Source organism: Halictus rubicundus, unplaced genomic scaffold (genome assembly GCF_050948215.1).
Source record: "Halictus rubicundus isolate RS-2024b unplaced genomic scaffold, iyHalRubi1_principal scaffold0407, whole genome shotgun sequence".
Lineage (NCBI taxonomy): Eukaryota > Metazoa > Arthropoda > Insecta > Hymenoptera > Halictidae > Halictus > Halictus rubicundus.
The window spans coordinates 11,168-31,045 of NW_027488948.1; the positions used below are offsets into that span (position 1 = coordinate 11,168).

The window sequence follows — 19,878 nt, forward strand, 5'->3', positions numbered from 1 at the left end:
ATACGCGTTGCTCTACGATATGTACGCGAAATTTCAAGAATCGTACTATGGAAACGACGAAGCGCTACTCGACGTCGCGAATTTTCTAAAGTATGCCCCGCTCGTCGTTCTCGATTGTTCCCGTCAAAACGAAGCGCTTAAAAACGCCACGATCGATGTACGAATCGAATTCGAATGTCGAGCCGATGTCCCTCCATCAACGACCGCCTACTGTTTGATAATACACGACTGCATCGTGGAATACAACCCATTGACGAATATCGTTCGAAAAATTGTCTGAAACTGTTTGTATAAAAATTATCTTATCGAATAAAAATAATTATTGAGACATATGAAAAAGACAATAGTTTTATTTATGAGAAAAAACATCATCTCACACATACATTATTTAAATTTGAAGGAATACACGTTGCGCGCGAAATCATGCATGTTTTTCCGCAACGGACGTTGAAAAGAGGTCATATTAAAAAGTGAGTTGGATCGGTTATGTTAAAACACAGATGGATGAAACTTTCGAGGATTGGATTAGATCGTCGAACGCTCCAAAACCAACTTGTAAGAATTTACGAATGCCGGCAAATTCCTGCATCTAGAAGAGGAGTATGGACAATATACGAGTATTCGTTAAAGAATATATTGACGTTACAACCAATAGAAAGCTTGCATAAAGCCGTGAGTCGGATTGGCTACGCGAAATTACTGATGGGCCCCATCACTCATTCCGTATAACCAACCAGACTCATGGTTTTGAAGTGGGTAAGGGGATATAAAATACCAGAGACTGTCCTCACTTCATTTATTACTGATATCGGTAAGCGCGAAGGTCAGTGCAGTGTTGGTGTTGTCGTCTCGGAGGCTTACTATCGACTGGCGACTCTCGTTGCAATCTTAAGCACGACGGAGTTAGAGAAGGCAAAATGATAGGGGAGAAAAAGAAAAGAGAATAGAAAAGGAAAACTTGAGAAGACAGTGACAGCGATAGGGACAGCGGAAAAGAGTCATAAACAGAGAAAGCTAAGAGGTAGGCGAAGGACCGAGACTAACGAAAACCAGAACCCTGGCGACGTTCTCAAGGATGCATGGGAAATTCGTGAAGGGCCGGTTACCAAGCATGCGACTAGCAGACAGGAAATAGAGAATAATAGCGTGACAGAGTTAGAAGGGAAAGAGAAATTCTTAGAAGAAATATATGCATTGGCGTACGTGGTGATATTGCCACCACAGTTTTATATGCAAGCTTTCTATTGGCTGTAATATCAATATATTTTTGACTGATACTCGCATATTGTTCATACCGTCTTCAAAATGTTGGAATTTACCGACATCCGCAATTTCTTTCAAGTCGAGATTTGGAGTGTTCAACGATTTAAATCAAATCCTCGAAAGTTTATCTGACTGTGATTTTTAGCGTAGCCGATCCGACTCGCTTTTAAACGTATAACCTCTTTTCAACGTCCGTTGCCGAAACGTTGCATGGAAAAACATCTCTCGCTTTTTCGAAATATGACAGGATGTTCGATTTTCTCAACACGACGCGTTGAATCTATTAACACACAGAGGTTTACCCGTGTATTCTGGAATAAACTAGAATCGATTCTAGTTTATTCCAGAATACACGGGTAAACCGCTATGCGTTTATAGATTCAACGCGTTATGCCAGAAAATCAAACATGCCACCATTTTTCGTCGTACCACGATGAAACGTTGCATGGAAAAAAACATCGCGCGCGCACACACATACAATATTTTCTAAAATTATTTAATTCCGCCTATGCGCTTCGATCGCGTCCACGCAAAAGGCCACCAGTTCGCACTCGATCAACGAACTCCGATCGAAAGATTGGTTCCGGACGGGGACGGTTTGCGCCGCAACAGCAAAATTTACGAATTTTTCTACGACCATAGGAACTTGGTCTAATAACCACGTATACATATTTTGCACGCAAAACTCCAGATTATACAAATTCTGCATGGTGTTCTCAGTCACGTACAATGTTACTGTTGGACTCGATAATTTTATGAGATACGTCCCGTCGAGGTCCACTATACGTAATGTTAAATTTTCGCCGATCTTTACATATTGTTCTTCTTCTTCTTGTTGTTGTTGCTGTGTCACGTTTTTCGCCGATGACAGCATGTTGTTCAAACACCCCTTTGTACGCATCAGCTCCATCCATGCGTTCTGAGGGATCACAATTTCGTTTCCTCGGTTATCTCCAATAACCAGTTCGGTAGCAATATCCACGTTGACGCACACGCCAATTTCCAGCCATTTAAAGTAATTTCCAGCAAGCGAATATCTTCGGGTGAGAATCCTCGTACCTGGTGAACTACTCGTCACCAACGAGGACTGTGATGATTGTGGTGGTGGTGGTGGTGGTAGCAGTGTCCGCGACGATCGTGGAAAAATCCTGTAATCAATTTTATATTTTTAAAAAGTTGAACGTATTCATTTTTTTCTGTTTTATCTTCACTATACTTACACTACGTTTCTTCGCCTTTTCGCCACTATGGCGGCTCTCGTCTCGTCCATGCTCGGTTGGTTGCGACGCATAGTGACTATGTACTGCTCCGCGGGTGTGATACTTTCTGAAGCGTAACGCTCGAAACACCTCGTTTTGTACAATGCCTTAATCGCCTTATCACTTCCTTAACCGATAAAAATAATTGATATTTCTACAGTTGCAACGGTCTTCTCGCTAACGGCTTCACCGCTTCCTTTTTCAAAGGAAGTTGTCCCTCTCCTCCAAACAGAACGCAGTTGCAACGACCTTCGTGCTAATAGTTTCACCACTTCCTATTTTCATAGGAAATCAACGTCATCGTTGATACTATAATGACCCCAAGGAAGAGTGTTGATCAAATTATTGCAAATGTATCGTTTATCGTCGTACGGACTCAGCGCCAATTTCATTTCGGATACCGAATACACCTGATGCTGTACGGACATTATACGATTATTGCTAACACTTTTCTCCGTATAATTATGAAGGCACTCGATATAGTCTTTGAAACTTATATCCCTAGCCGTGGCATTCGTTCTAATGCCTTTTATCTTTTTGGTTTCACAGCACGCGTCCTCGCTGTCGCGCACGCGAGTCGCGTACATTTTCGAGCGAAGTCCTACGAATTCCGTCATAATTTTGCCACCGTTCTCGTCCTTCATCAAACCCAACATCTTTTTGTTCGCGATCGGAACGCCGTACACGTTGTTCTCAGCATAATTGCTCGTGTCGTATCGATTGATATCGCGTTTCAACAGCTCGTACGCGTCGTCGCAAACGATCTCGTATATCAAGCTGTCCGTGTCCGTGTATAAAATCTTACAGTTTTCTTTTAAATTTGGATACATATAGCCATAATGAAAGTCGTACAAACAGCATTTAGATATATCCAATACGGACATGCCTATGTATACGGGTTTATAAAATTTAATATTCGTTTTTTTCAGTTGAATCGCAACGAAATCCTCCGAGAACACCGTGCAACTGTGAAAATTCGGTCTAGCTATCAATCGTTCGACACCGTGTCGACCGCCCCACCGAGAGAGTAATTTCACGATCGCGTGATTCCGAACGTTCTCCATAGTCTTTCCGAACACCGCGTTATTCATTAGCTTGAACAAATTTTTTGAAAAATCGTTGTTCGCGTTGGTGCGTAATTTAGTGTTCAAATCGATGTAGCTGCACAACCATCGAGACTGTCGAAACTCTAAAATTCGATAAATTTTCCCTAATTTCAAACCGTGTCGCAAACTTTGCTGCAGATATCGATAATGCAGAACGTATCGCTCCTTATCGCGAAGCGTTGCCAGCAACTTCCTTTGACTCGAGCCGGCCGTCGCCTTGTCGTGACTCGGGCAAAACGGAAGATCCGCGTGAGCGTCATGAATTTCGCGCGGATACTCTAAATCCACCTCCAAAATGTATCCTACGGGACTGTCGATTGGAATAGATTCGACGTTAAAATTATCTATATGCGCCCGTTCGTCCACCCAGCGAAAACCGCTGTGTGGCAGAGGTTGCGACATGGCCCAACCGTATAAATTATTAACGTCGAAATACATTAGATAGGCGGACGGCTCGCTCGAATCGTACGTCGGTAAATACTTGTTATTGGCACGCGCATACCTGTGAGAACATTGACTCAGTCCACCGCGTATTCCACGCTCCACGAACAATAGCATGTCCACGTCGGTGAACAGCTCCAGTTCGATCTTTGTCATTTTTAACATCACGTCTCACGCGAAACCGGGGAGCGTGTAATAATGCGCCGGATCGAGTTTATAGTTCTCGAGACAGTCTTCGCGGAAATTTTCAAAAACATCTGCCAGCAACAGTACGTCCAATTTTAAATACAAGTCGCTGTACTGCCCCAACGTCTTTATAGCTGTTCGAGCAATCAGCTGTTCGGTGCCGCTGTGCGTCCGCACGCACACACGGCAAATTAGCGACTGCCGAACTTTGTTTGTATTGAGGACTCGGCCGTCGTCGCGGTTCGTCTCTCTCTCTCCCCGCACACTTCGGGCGGACCGAGTAGTTCGGGGTGCGCGGCGAGGGGAGAGAGCCCCGTCAATATACACGGCAATCCGTCGAGCCCTCGCTCTCTTTTCCGAGAATCGCAGTGACGGTGACAAATAAATCGATTAGCTCTCCCACAAATTCCGACTTTATTTCTTGAACATTTCGCGATCGTAAGTTAAAGGTTCCAACGTTACGGAACCCAACGAAAATCCAAAACAATAGCGAAACGAGACCAAACCGTATTCGCGTGAAGATAATCGGTGTCCGATATCTCGCTGGTACATAATCGATTGTAAAATGCTTCGCGCGGCGGTAATCGCTCCTCTTTTAGTTTATCGTACGACGTTAGATAGTCGTACGGAAAAACACCTTTTCTCGTTAAAAGATTGAAATCGCTGTCGGAAAGATGTGCAAATTCGCCTCGTACGACGCGCAATTTACTCTTGTCCAAATACGAGGATAACTTGTCCAGACTAGAATTAAGGAATTTGAATGAATCGATGAATCGAAACTTTATCAACTTCCTGTAATCTCTTCCCATCCCCCCGTCGTTCTCAACGTGTTTCGTGAACGAGATGTACCGCTCTTTCGTCAGCGGTAACACGTCTATCTTCCCCTTGAACGCGTTTGCCAATTCCTTAATGATAAAATGCGCGTCGTAACCGGACAAATTGTGGAAAACCACTGGTATCACGTACGAAGATTGATAATTCAAATTACAAGCGTTATGCGCCGGACCGCGATACGCGCCCGTGATATGACAATGATCATGCACTTTTTCGTCGCAGTCGTTGAACGGTTTTTCACATACGTGGCAACACGTGGCTGTAAGAAAATCTAATTTTTCTGCTTCGGTCAATGTCCTCATCGACGCGTTTTTATCAAGTATCTTCTGTAATTTACAACTTAACTCGTGCAACTTTGTCGCGAACCATGTCGAGCATCCCTCTTCTCTGGAACAAGCCTGATACTCGCACAGGGAAGCATCGTATCCGCAATGCATGTAATAACCAATACTGAACGCGTGGTGGTGTTGATACTGCGTGCGCGCCCCGCGGCTCTGTTCTTCATGTTTCTCCAGCAAACATTCCAAATCGGCGTAAATAACGAACGGCGCCCGTTCTTTGTACGCGTAGTTGCTAAACCGCACCCACATGTCTTCCGAGCGTCTAATCTCTCTTGCGACGGGAAATATTGTAAGCATCTGAGAAGGAAAAAAGATATAACATGATCTTTAACTGGAAAAGGAAAAAAATGCTCCCAACTTACCTGTCGCAAACATGCATACGATGGCTATTCTTGCTAAGCTGTGACGAAACCAATCGCGACAAATTTCTTATGCACGTGTAATGATGGTGCGAATCATTCCTCCCTCGTAGAAGCATCAAATTGACGTGCTTGCTCCGCTTCTTCTCGGTCAGATGAAGCGCCCCACACTTCTTGCGGACCCATTCGAACACGTTCACGGAAACGTCGTTTACCCGTTCAAATTTTCGAATATCCTTAAACGACATAGGCAGTTGAAATTCTTCGGTTCGAAGCACCGTGCGGTAATGTGGATAGGAAGAGAAACGCTCCGAATGTTTCTTGACCGGATAGAGACCCGCCACGACTGCCCAAAAGAAACAGGCCTCGTCGTTACTTTTCACGTTGACGATCGCTCTCTTCAGTTGTATCTCTCGAGGTACAGAGACGTTGCAACCGGCTTGCAACGGCTGGTACTTGTTGCAATTCACTATTAGATGCAGTATCTTCGATAGCGCCCACCCGCTGTCGCGTTCTTGAAACTCCCCCATCGATGTCAGAATCGTTGGCATAACGTCTTTCAGATACCAGCAGCGTAAATCACTCGTTCGAAACAGAGGGAAATTTCGCGTACCGAAACTTTTCACTGAAACCGTATCGCGCAACACAAATTCCGCCTCCAACGTAATGTTCACTTTCAACGATGAATGTTTGTTCAGAGATTCCGTAACGCGTCTCGTAATCATCCGCTTCGCATGTTGCAAAAACTGACGAGGATCGATGTGCTCAACGTTGATAACGAGTCCGGTTGATATGCGATCTCGAAACGCTGACTCGACTTCCTCCCAACGAAGAGACGTTGCGCTCCCGCCGACGCGACTCCTGTCGTATAAACCTCTTCCAACGCGTGAAAAACGATGGCCCAACGATACGTTCAAACTTTTCATACGGCACATCACCGATGTTAAGCTAAATTTCACGCCCACCGACAGTTCGTCCTTCGCACATGACAAATATCTCGTACAGTATTGCAAACATTCCATATACGATCTGCTCCATTCGCGATACTCATCGATAGTTTTAATAATCATTGACATGTGTGTCAGGTACTTTAACGCATTTTTTAAAATCCGAATCATCTTGTTCCCCTCCATTTTCTTTTTTGTTCTAACGAAACAATTTTTCAAGCTTTAATTTCACCTCATCCGTTAAATTTCCAGTTCTCAGAAATACGATTATACTTCGTATCCAACCGGCACCACGATGCGTCGTTCGCCCGTTCCGAGGATATTCAATATCTTTGACGGTGAATCGATCGCGGGCCATGGTGCCACGACTTGACTAAATCTTTTCGTGTAGAAAAAACATATGCGACTCGTCGCGTCGATTCGCATTAACCGTTCTATCAACGTTTTCCGAGGCTCCTCGTCGGAGAAACTACCGTTCAAATACAAATTTAAAACGTGAACCCAAGCCAAGTTTTTCAATGATAAAACTGCCATTTTTACTCGTCGTCGTCGTCGTCGTTGTTGTTGTTATCATAGTGGTAGTAGTCGATGTCCTCGTCCTCGTCATCCGTTAAAAATAATTTACGTTTTCTGATCGGTAAGAAAGGAGGAGTTAAGACGATTAGAGGCATGAAACGTTCATTCAATGATAGCGTTCCCTCGTAAACGTAATCGGTTCTACGATATTGACGCACTGCCTTCTCCAAGTATGCCCTCAATCTCCATTTAGGTTTTAAGAAAACAAACACTTGTAAAAGATCTATATACTCGTTTCTCGCTTCATGCAACAAATCCAACGGTTTATACGCGAAAGCTGTTACGTATGGAACACCGGTGAATGGAAATTTTACGCGAAAAACACAATAAATCTTGCACGATAGAAGGCGAAAATATCGATCGAAAATCCGTTGATACACCTTGGAGTAATTTCGAATATCGCGCTCGAATAACTTTGTCACGGCTAAAGCTTGTAAGGAGGACACCTCTGCAAACTTCATGGTGAATCGCCCGAGACAATTCCAATTTCGCGTCTACGTCTCGTATTCATTGCCACTTACATATACGTAATATTATGAAAAAATACATTCATACACATACACACGTACAAAACATAAATAGCGTAAGGAAGTGGTCTAAAAACATTGTGATAATGAAAAAACCGTTGACGCGATCTCAAAAGGATGTGGTTCTACGAGAGACGTCATCTCGCGAAAATTGGTAAGAAGATGCAAGAGCGAGAGAAACAGTCTCTCTATCTCCCGCTAAATATAATAAAAATGATCGGTCAAATATAATAAAAATGGTCGCCGGCATAGTAAAAAATGGTCGGCCGAATATAATAAAAGTGGCCGGCATCAAGAGCGAATAAATGGCTGTGCGAATGGCTGCCGGCGGAAATGATAAGGCAGCGATAACGTCAAATATAATAAAAATGGCCGACGGCAAAAATGGCCGCCGGCAAGAGCGAATAAATGGCTGTGCGGTAAGAAGACGTAAGAGCGAGAGAAACAGTCTCTCTATCTCCCGTCCAAATACTATAATAAAAATGGCGGTCGGCAAAAATGGCCGTCCGCAAGAGCTAAACAATCTCCCGCCAAATATAATAAAAGTGGCCGGCGGCAAGAGCTAAACAATCTCCCGCCAAATATAATAAAAATGGCCGACGGCATAATGGCCGCCGGCGGAAATGATAAGGCAGCGATAACGCCAAATATAATAAAAATGGCCGACGGCATAATGACCGCAGGCGGAAATGATAAGGCAGCGATAACGTCACGCCCCGCGCGATAAGGCAGCGATGACGCCACGCCCCGCGCGATTCCCCCCCCCCCCGCACCCCGCGAGAAAATGACCCCCCTCGCCTATTGGGTTAGAACCGGCATAGACTACCTACTGACGTCAGAAGATTTTGTTAGAAAAATAATTAAACAATTTTCTATCAATTTAGTAAAAAAAATGGAAGAACAACGAACGCGATGTTGACAGATTTCTTTTAAAATGGCCCGATTGGTTTGAACAACCACTGTTTGAATTTGAAGGACGCAGTGAAGGTGGCCGACCAAAAAAAGGGTTTTCTGAGGCAAGTGACATGATAAATCGCAGGCAAATAGAAAGCCTGTTGACGCAGTACACCCCGGAAGAGTTGGAGTACATAGCACGAGTTGCACACAGAGCATCGGGGAATGAATTTATATCCATGGTATTGTATATTGGTAACTGTACACAAAGTGCTCATACAAGGTGCTGATGTGGTAGAAAGCATCCTATTATCCATCGGAAATCTTTCAGAAGATACCCAGGAAGCAACGCATAAGGAATTACGATCATTTCGCGAGTACCACACTCGGAAAATTTCTCGACGGGCCACCAACCAAGATCTCAGTGACCCAAAAGAAGCCATCTGGGGATGTTTTAAACATTTCGGATAATCTGGCAGAATAATGTTTCCAACAAAAGTTAATCGATACTCAGTTATCTATAAATCCCAATAGAAAAAAATTTTTTTGATAAAAAATTATGGTCATCTTAATTTTTTAAGTAAATATAAAACTAAGCATTTTTTATTACATATTGTTGTAGCTGATGTTAAGACGAATCTTTTATTTATTGTTAACAAATATAGAAATAATTGGTGTTCAAATTTCAAAATTGCAAACGGTTATTTATATATAACCAAGTTACGTTGAAAGCTTGGCTTTGTAGTTTTTAGTAAGTTATTAAAACATTTGTCTTGTAATGTTCATGAAAATTTTCATAAAAACCATTTAAAAAATATTTATATAATAATTACTGTTCAAAGCAATGTAGTTAATTAATAATAGGAACAAAATGATGTCATCCTATAACAATAACAATACAGTTCTGAACAATTAATTTATTCGCGTATACGTTACATTTATAAAGTACATATTAATATTTGGCTGTTTACAACATTTCGAATTTTGCAGTTAAACATATTCTGTATTGTACGTACAGTTTCATTCATTTGTTATTTATACCCAACGTAAAGTTTAACTAATCATAACCGAAATTAGTATTTGAAATCGTTAAAGCGTTTTAGAAAACAATATTCTATTGTATTCGCGAGACTGCAGTGACTATATATATAGCTATTTTTAATTTTAATTCCTACCACTAACGACGCTGTCAGCAGATTTTAGTTCTAGTTGGTAATACAGGATGTGACACGAAAATGGTAATGGGGTGTTACGAGCCAGGGCTATGAGCGACGCGTGAGGCCGGCGAGGGGAAATCAGGGAACCTCTGGGAGGTTGGTGTCAAACGCAGACGCACCCGATGCGAAATCGAGGAGTCACTAGGGAACACGCGGCGAACCCGATACGAAAGGAGGTTGTATAAGAGCGCGGACGCACCTGATGCGAAATCAGGGAGCTGCTAGGATGCGGAAGAACCCAATGCGAAATCGGGGATCCGCATAGGATGGTATAATTTCGTGGACGCACTCGATGCGAAATCGAGGAGCCACTAGGTTGGAGAAATCTTCGTTGAATTGAATTTAAGTATTAGTGAGCCTCGTAACTTCTATATAATTTAATTGATACAATCCGAGCGGTTAGATTGTATCGTGTGGGAACGTTCAATTATTATATTAGGATTTTAGGCAATAATTAAGGGTACGCGAGTTAACAAACAAGACAATGTATTCTGAATTGAAATTACTACAAGTGTTGTTGTTTGTGTCGCGAATGAATATAATAAATGTACAATTAGAGGAATTGTTTACCTATGTTGCACGGTGTTGACGCACTGGCAATGCGGGGTTAGATGGCGATTGTTGAATACCAAATAGAATATATACCGAACTAACGGAATCTATAAGGTTATGAATTGATTCGAAAGGGACTTTAACCCGATCTCACTAGACTTGACTCTGTAACGCGACGTGACTGCACGATTACTATAACGTTACGGAACCGTTTCTGAATCTCAACTGAACCGCTTCTCGACTAACCGAAGAGGATGAAAATGAACGGGTTTATATACCTTGAAAATGAAAGGGGTACTCTGTTTAAGATTTAATGTCACGTAGGGTCACAGTCACATTTTTTGTCACTTCTAATGAAAAGCAGGCCTCGGTTAGATTTTCGTTGAAAGGGGTTAATGAAGGTTATCCGGGCTATTTCCTATCAGAATATTGATTAATGGATGCCAGAAGGGAGTGTCTAGAGATTTTGGTATAAAGAAGGCATACAGTATCTTTCGTTAATAAAAGGGGCCTGTTGGGACGCTTTTTCGTTCTCAGAAAAGAGATTAGAAATTCTAATCGAAATAAACGTGGAGAACGTCTCCATACGTAACAATTGTGAGGCTCCTCTATGTATTGAGAGGGCGGTCCTCATGGGAGAGGAAGTACACTGATTGGTTATGCTGAATGGTGTGTTGCCCAATCAGCGCATCCTTGACTGATTGTCATCCTGTTTAGGTGAGCTGAATGGGCCTTGCCCAGTGCTCTTTTATTTTGGGTGGTCCTTCGTAGGACTTAATTTATGACGTCCCGCAACCATAGAAGTGAAAACAAACGAAAGACAGGCTGTGATGCGAGCCTGGATGGTCGTCACTGTTGCGCCGTGCCTAATCATTGAAAGTAATCACTTAGTTACAAGCGTATCATAAACGATTGTCCGAAGGCAAGCACCGCTTGAATTGTTCCTTGCGACGGAACAGGTTTCCTTAAAATTTCCTAATTAAACAAGATAATTTCTCAATCATTTCCTGTCTTTTATTTCAGAACTTCCTACAGGCAAAAAATAGGGGAATATATTGATATAGTCTCTGAATAGTTATAATTCAGTTTCGAACATTACTCCTCCGTTATTGTGGAAGAGGACATTTTTGAGAATTTATTCGAGAAAAATCAACGAATCGATTTATCCTCTTAACTTAACAATTATTTTGTAATAGTGTGTATAATACCCGAGTATTCTCGGGCTTTTAAGTTAAGAGGTTAAGGGTTGTTCTAGTAGAAACGGACTACTTTGTGGTGACTGAGTAGAAAAATTCTCGATGTTCTACGAAAATAAATATGGTTGATAAATTAATCGATGTAATTCTGGTATTATTGTAAAGAGTACACTTTGTTGTACGTTTAAAATAATCCTTGCAATTGTACAAAAACAAATATGACCGAAAAACTGATTTCCGTATTACACAGGCTCATCCTTCCCCTTTATTGTGAATTCTTAAAAAATTGATTTTAATTGGTACACACCTTGTTGATTATTTTAACAACATTGTCGCAATTGTGTATAAAGAAACAAGGTCCATAAAATATTTCCGTCCTACATCCGCCGCCGTTTTGCCTATTTCTTTCTAATCGATACCTGCTTCATCAGACGCGGCCTACCTACCACCTGTTGATTGTTTGAAAAACTATTTCCGCGAGAAGTGCAGCACGGCAGTGGCTGGTAACCAAAGAGAGAGAAAAACCCTCAAAATGATTGAACGTGGAACAGATTCGCGAAGGAATACGCACGAACCGCGCAACAGGAAACCGCCATTACTCTACCGACACGAAATGTTTCCCAGCGCTCCAAGGACACACTATCATATATTGACATATTATCATCACATGAATTGACATATCATGTATTTTTGCTCGTGTGATCTGGGAATTGTGTGTTTCGCAACATAGCGCCGAGGAAACCCCGAAAATTCTCGAAAAATAATCGGCAAACTTCGGCGCGAAGTGCCCGCCATTTTGGCTCGCGTTATACTCTTAGTTATTCTGCAGTCAATGTTTCATGTTTTTTAAATTTTTATTTATCTCTGTCGCGATTATCTAGCAGTTGAAACAACTAATCTATAACCTTAAAAATGAGAAACACGAATTTTGCTGTCAGTAAATTTATAATTTCTTTTGGAGTATTAATAATATTGTTTGTAATCATAGAAAATGTAATAATGTATTTAATGATTTGTGGCGGACATATCCCGAATTAATAATGAACCGAAAATAAATTACGGGAGGTAGGAAATTCTCGCATAACAACTTCTTGAGGTACTCTTCTTCAACTACTGTAACGATGTAAAGGAAACGATACTTCCTATTAACTTCGTTTGTCTCAAGTTTCGAGCGTAAAATAATTTAAGAAGCCAGAAGACTTTACGGAATTCACCGCAGTAGAAAGTTCGAGAGTTAATACTATAGACGGTAATGTTTCATAAACTTTTGTTTTGCAGACGCCGGATTAATCGTACTCTGTACTACTTGCTTCAATATTCAACAAACAAGAGAGGTTGGCAGGTCAGGATACTGGTTGATACATTCGAAGTGGCCCTAAAAGTCCTTCAAAAATCCCTACTGTCTCAAAATCTTTGTCAGTGACAATAACCAATATTATTTATTCGACCAATTTTTATAAACGAATCACTGCTATTTCGTTGCACATCAAAAACTTGTACATTTACTCGAGTAAATAATTACTTGGTTAAGCTAATTTTATTTTTCTGAGTTTCTCTTAATTTTCAAAAATACGTTAAAAAATGTTGCAATTGAAGCGTTAACAGCTCCACTCTGAAAATCTAACTGTCTTCGAATATTTCATACACATGATTAAATGTTTATAAAGTTCCCACGGTGCGGATAAATTTTGGACAATTACGGTAGAGATCTTTTCGACAGTTACGGAGAGAATACGGCATTCGACGAACGGGAAACGAATTAATGACGAATTTGACACGAATAATGGGGAAACAACTAAAATTTTATTTATCCTTCGTTATTGCGAATAAACTTTAATAATTCAAGTTAATTTTTAAATTATTTTAAATTACTTTCGAATTGTTTGACTAAGACCGAACTTTGATACAGAGGCAAGCAAGCGATTTCCAGTTACAATCCGAATCGCGCTAATCACGAAAGCATTGTCTGTTGATAGTACAGCGTTACAATGGAAGTGTGAGTGACGCGCGTCGGTCCGGCGAACGCGCAATCCAATAAAGGACCGAAGAGAGAAAACTACGCGATTGTTGTTAAAAGACGAAACTATGCTGAATGTAGTCCGCGGACTGTTGCAGGTGCAAGCCGCAGTGGGTGTAGGGGAATCAAAGGGCGGGCTGCAATGTGCGGGGCGAATCCAGAGAGTTCGAAGTTACATAATTAAAGACCACCAGGATGGTGCGCTCGGTGCAGCAACAAGCAGCGAAACTATGTGTAGCAATCGGGGTAGTAATTTATTAAGCTGCAACTAGCGTCGAGAAGTCAAATGGAAATGCAGATTCACAGTTGGGGGAGATTTTATCAAGCCAATTTTTCCTAATTGTAAGACTCTCCCGAAATTAATTCTCGCGTTTTGAAATTTTCATCGGCAGACCCCGATTGTTAAAGCAAAATTTATGACGCGTTCAAAAATTTGATTTTGGGTGAAGAGGACTTTTCTAAAAATTCAAAAACACGATCCATTCGCTTAAAAATTTTCACAACCTATATAATCGACACAGATCTACATAAATATTTTTAAAAATTTTCAATGTATCCGCTGTTACGTCCCAGATGGGGCTGTTTATAATTTTCCGGGGATAAGGCGCAGTTTTGAACCTACCTGCGTTCACCGGCTTTGGTTCGGGAGATTGAGGGCTGGTTAAATAAATTGTACTTTAATTTTTATATAAAAACGGGAAATGTCTGGTTTATTTGGAGTCTAGTTCTGAATCAGCTCATACATGGGTGAATTCTTATAGCGCATACGCTAGAGCACTTATAACAACTCGCTTAATAGAACGTTTAATTTACCGATTCGCTGGTAGACGCTCGCAGGTCGTGGTTGTGGGGTTTTCGGGCGCTCGCTGATTGTGGCCGCTGGACGCTGGGGCACACGCGGACACTTTACGCAAGGGTTTTCGAAATTCGGTGACACTGTTTTACTGCCGGCGCGACGCGTGTGTGGTACAAGGGCCTGTCGACGGAACTGCACAGTAGCACTGGTTTTGAACAGAGTGAATTCTAATTGAAGAGCTGGTTTCCTTTTTATAATGTGGGCGGTCCTTTGTTTTCTTGAAGTGCTGATTTAGCGTTTCTGCTTCCCGATCTTCTTGATGTTTCTTGCTTCGTCAGCTGTGTGTTGCCAAGATGAAGTCGTCGTCTTTTCTTATGGTTCGGCGTAATTTGATATCTTCCTTTTTTGCGTCTAATTTGTAATCTGGTCTTCATCTGCGTGTCTTGCAGGAAGATCAGTCGGCGTATCTCTAACCGCGTCGGGTTGTCACGTATATTTTGATCTTATTAATTTTCCCGTGTGATAGTACTACTGGTCCTTGTTTAGGCGTTTATCGGCGAACCGTGCAAACCGCCGGACGTGACACCGCGCTCTGATTGACCCGCGTTTTTCGTTAATAACTACTTAACGAAGCCGAGCAGAACATTTTCGCGGAAGAAAAAGTTATATAAAATTTATTGTTATGGTAAAAGTGTTTGTATTTGGATTTGGAGTGGATCAGTGTAATACTTTGTACTAACGAAACATATCTTTATTTAACACGTGTTCGCGACACCTTAACCTCACTTTTCTACGGATACAGAAAATGCCGTCCTACTTCCACGCTATACGGGACTCAACTCTACTTGCTCGCCGATTTCCCGCTAGAGGCGTTGGACGTGCGGTTGCACAGACGTGCAACTCTATGATACGTTTCGACACTCCCCCTCAACCGCATGTCCATCAATGCTTTTTGATTCATTTAAGTTTAACAATTTAACACACGCAACGTGTTTTTCTTTAGACAAGCTTTTTGTCAGTATGTCCGCTGTCATTTCGACTGAACGCAGGTATTTTACCTGTATTTCTCCACGCTCTTGAGCTTCTCTACTAAAATGAAAACGTATGTCGATATGCTTGCTGCGAGCGTGGTGGACACTATTCTTACATAATTGAATGCAGCTTTGATTATCGCAATGAACCATTGTGGGTTCTTTAATAAGTTCACAAAATCTCATATGCCTTAACAAATTTCGCATGTATATGACTTCTTTCGTGATCTCCGACAGGGCCATGTACTCAGCCTCCATGGTTGAGAGAGCTACTGACCTTTGCTTTCGACTATTCCAACTGACTGGTCCACCGGCCAACTTTAAAACAAATCCAGTACATGATTTTCTATCTGTGTTATCTCCGGCCCAATCAGAGTCCACGAAAGCTAGTAAATTTTCGTTTTTATTATTATAATTTATGCTATAGTCCATAGTTCCCTTTAGGTAACGAAGCACACGTTTTGCCATTTTCCAGTGCACTTCCGTTGCACTGTCATTGAATCGACATAACACACTTGCCGCAAAGGCTATATCAGGCCTGCTCGCGTTCGCTAAATAAACTAAACATCCTGTTAGTTCCCTATAGGGTTTGTTAAACGGCTCGCATTTTACATTCTTGGCTTCGGACATAATTTTTGTCATGTCTAAATTTATTTCTAACGGCGTACTTAAAGGATTGCACTCAGACATTGCAAATTTTTCTAACACTTCTTGTATGTATTTCTTCTGTGATAATTTAATACTACCTACATTACCGTTTCGTTCGATGCGCATACCAAGGATATCTTTAACTATTCCTAGATCCTTAATTTTAAATTCGCGTTTCAACAGTTCTTTGATATGATTTAGTTTGTCTATATCCGCGGACGCAATCAGCAAATCATCTACATAAACTGTAATTATTATATCGGTTTTTACGTATACACAAGGGTTCACCACTGTTTTATTAAATTCTAAGCTAAGTAGATAACTGTCTAATTTTCGGTACCATTCGCGGCCTGCTTGTTTTAAGCCGTATAATGGTTTATTTAATTTACATACCATATCTTTTGCATCAATACTTTCAAACAATTTTGGCTGCTCCATGTAAATTTCGTCAGCCAGATTTCCCTGTACATAAGCTGCCACTACATCCATTTGATGCACGTGCATTCCTTTTATTACGCTGATTGCTAATAATGTCCTTATGGTTTCCATCCTGGTTACTGGTGCGAATACTTCATCGTAATCGATTCCTTCCCTTTGTAAATCACCTCTGGCCACTAATCTGGCCTTGTGCTTTTCGATTGTACCGTCTTGATCCTTTTTGACCTTAAACACCCATTTATTCTTTATAATTTTTGTATTTTGTGGTTTACTCACCAGCTGCCAAGTGTTGTTTTGCATCAAGGAATCGTATTCTGCCTGCATAGCTTCTAGTCATATTTGTTGTTCTGGACCTTCCAGAGCTTCCCTCAAAGTTGCAGGATTTTGTTGTTCAGTTGGTTTGGTTTGATAAATTTTCTTTGGCCTCCCTGGACGTCCTGTGCGTTCTATTCGAGGTCGGCCCCTCGCTCTGCTTGTGGTTGTGGAATCTGCATCTGGTAGTACTTCTTCTTCCACCATTTCTGGTTGCAGTTGTACTTCAAACAGCTGTTCTGTTGACTTCTCATCAGGCAGGGTTGTTTCCTGTTCTTCAACGAAGCGAACATCTCGTTTGTTGACTACTGTGCGTGTTCCACGCTCCCACAGGCGATAGGCTTTTGCCTCTGTCGAATAGCCTACCAAAATGTATTCTTTTCCTTTTGGTTCAAATTTGTCTCTTTTGTAACCTTTTATCAACGCTGTTACTTTGCTTCCTAATTTTCTCATAAAACCTATATAAGGTTTACGACCAGTCCATTCTTCTTCTGGAGTGCTGTTTTGATTTGCTTTTGTTGGGCACCGGTTTCTAATATATGCTGCACTATTTATTGCTTCTGCCCACAGTGAAAGTGGTAGTTTTCCTTGTAGGATCATACACCGAGCCATTTCAACCAGTGTGCGATTTGCCCTTTCAGCCACACCATTTTGTTGTGGTGTATGGTCCACCGTTAATTGTCTCGTTATTCCCTCTTGCTTCAAGAATTGACTAAATTCATTTGAGAGATACTCTCCTCCGTTATCTGACCTTAATTTCTTAATATTGCACCCAGTTGATTTTTCAGCATATGCCTTGTAGTCTTTGAATGCACTGAACACCTCCGATTTGTACTTAATGGGCTTTACGTAGCAGTATCTGGTCTTATCGTCAATAAAAGTTACAAAATAACGTGCTCCCCCTAACGATGGGACACTGAATGGACCACAAACATCACTATGTACTAGTTCAAGTTTTTCTTCACTTCTATGAGTAGATGCTGTGAAGGGTAAGGTGTGAATTTTACACTTGTCACATATTTCACACGGTGGGGTAACACTGTTAAAATTGTCTTTCATGCCAACTACCATCTGTTCTGATTTTAATTTCTTAACATCTGCAAAATTCACATGTCCCAACCTTTCATGCCACTTCAATAACGCACTACGTTCTTGCTTCTGAAGCATTGCTTTTTGTTTTTCACTGTTTTCTACTATGTACAATCCATCCTTTTCTGTAGCTGTCATCGCCACAGTTCCATTTTTACGTAACACTTTGGCACCTCTTGTGTCAAATGTAACTGTGTATCCCTTCTTCGTTATTTGCGACACTGACAGTAAGTTGTTTTTAAAAGATGGTATGAACGCCACTTTCTCCAGTTTTACATTGTTTGTTTTTGCGTTAAACAATTTCACAGACATTTCAACATTTCCACTTCCTTTTATGTCAGCACCTTCATCTGTAGCTGTGTATATTTTGCTCTGATGATCTTGAATTTCCGAAAACTTGTGCTTGAGTGGAGTTGCATGTTTTGTTGACCCGCTATCTAGAATCCACGTGTCTTCTTCCATGTGGTGACTGGTAAGGGCAGATGCTTTCATTGCTTCACTTCTTTTATTTACATCATCTGACCTGTAACGACAATTCTTCGCGGCATGTCCGTACTTTTTACATATGTGACAATTACCTTTAAATTTCAATGGTTGTTCTCTATTTTTTGTGTATTTGATGAACTTGGGTTTTGTCACTAGTGCATTGTTTGTTTCGTCCTCGGTGTTCTGATTTGGTTCTCGTCTCGCATCTTCTTCTATAAGTTTTGATTTTAATGTTTCAAAACTGGGTAACTCGTCACGTGATTCGATCGCGATCGTGAAATTTTCATACTCTGTTGGCAGAGAGGCGAGCAGCATTACCGACAGGAGATCCTCTGGTACCTTCATGCCGACCTCTTCCAATTGTTCGGCCTTATGTTGAAATTCACCGAGGTATTGCGTCATTGTTTGACTGGGTTCCTTTTTCAACCTTTGTAACTGCTTACAGAGTGCTGCTCTTCGTATGGGACCCTTGGATTCGTGTAGATTTTGCAGCTTTCTCCACGCCTCCAACGAGGTTTCAGCTCTTTTTATATGCTTTAGCTGACTATCCTCAACGGTTAATATAATCAACGTTAAGGCCTTCTGGTCTTTCCTGGTCCACGCGGCTGCATTTTCTTCTGTTTTTACTTCTTCACCATTTGTATACGGCCACAAATCATCGTAAATGAGCAATCCTTTTACTTTCAGTTTCCAAGTTTCGTAATTCTTTTCACCGAGCTTGGTGATATGTGTTGGGTTCAATGTCGACATTTTATTTTATTTTAATAAAAGAAATTTAATTTTTCACCACGTGTTTCGCTTTTAGTTCAGTTTCTATGTAACTTTAACACACTGGGCCCATAACCTGTTTGTATTTGGATTTGGAGTGGATCAGTGTAATACTTTGTACTAACGAAACATATCTTTATTTAACACGTGTTCGCGACACCTTAACCTCACTTTTCTACGGATACAGAAAATGCCGTCCTACTTCCACGCTATACGGGACTCAACTCTACTTGCTCGCCGATTTCCCGCTAGAGGCGTTGGACGTGCGGTTGCACAGACGTGCAACTCTATGATACGTTTCGACAAAAAGTTATTATAAAAAGTATATTCTGCAATCATTACACATCGACTTCTGTTCTCTGCAATTTTTTTTTTTTTTTTTTTTTATTGAAAATTGCAGAGAACAGAAGTTAAGTAAAAATGTATTCCTTCTTTCAACAATTCTAACGAACAGAAAATAATGTAATAACTAGACTGTGGATCTTTATCTTGTATTTTTGATTTTTATTTAGTGACGACAATCTACAACTTTAACCATTTGTCCTGCTTTAACTGCAAAAGATACGCGAACTCTTTTCCCACGCGACGATTCTTT

The 19,878-nt window shown here is 41.2% G+C and overlaps 1 protein-coding gene across 1 annotated transcript; it reads right to left on the reverse strand.

Annotated features, from left to right (window-relative positions):
* Nucleotides 1–2,803: 2,803 nt before the first annotated feature.
* On the reverse strand, nt 2,804–3,592 carry LOC143364285 (uncharacterized). Its single transcript, XM_076804718.1, has one exon. The coding sequence runs from the start codon at nt 3,584–3,586 to the stop codon at nt 2,804–2,806; it is 783 nt and encodes a 260-aa protein (XP_076660833.1). The 5' UTR covers nt 3,587–3,592.
* Between the last annotated feature and the right edge of the window lie 16,286 nt (nt 3,593–19,878).

Excerpts from the sequence above, each read along its gene's own strand:
- LOC143364285 (XM_076804718.1), bottom strand. The coding sequence starts at position 3,586 with ATGGAGAACGTTCGGAATCACGCGATCGTGAAATTACTCTCTCGGTGG.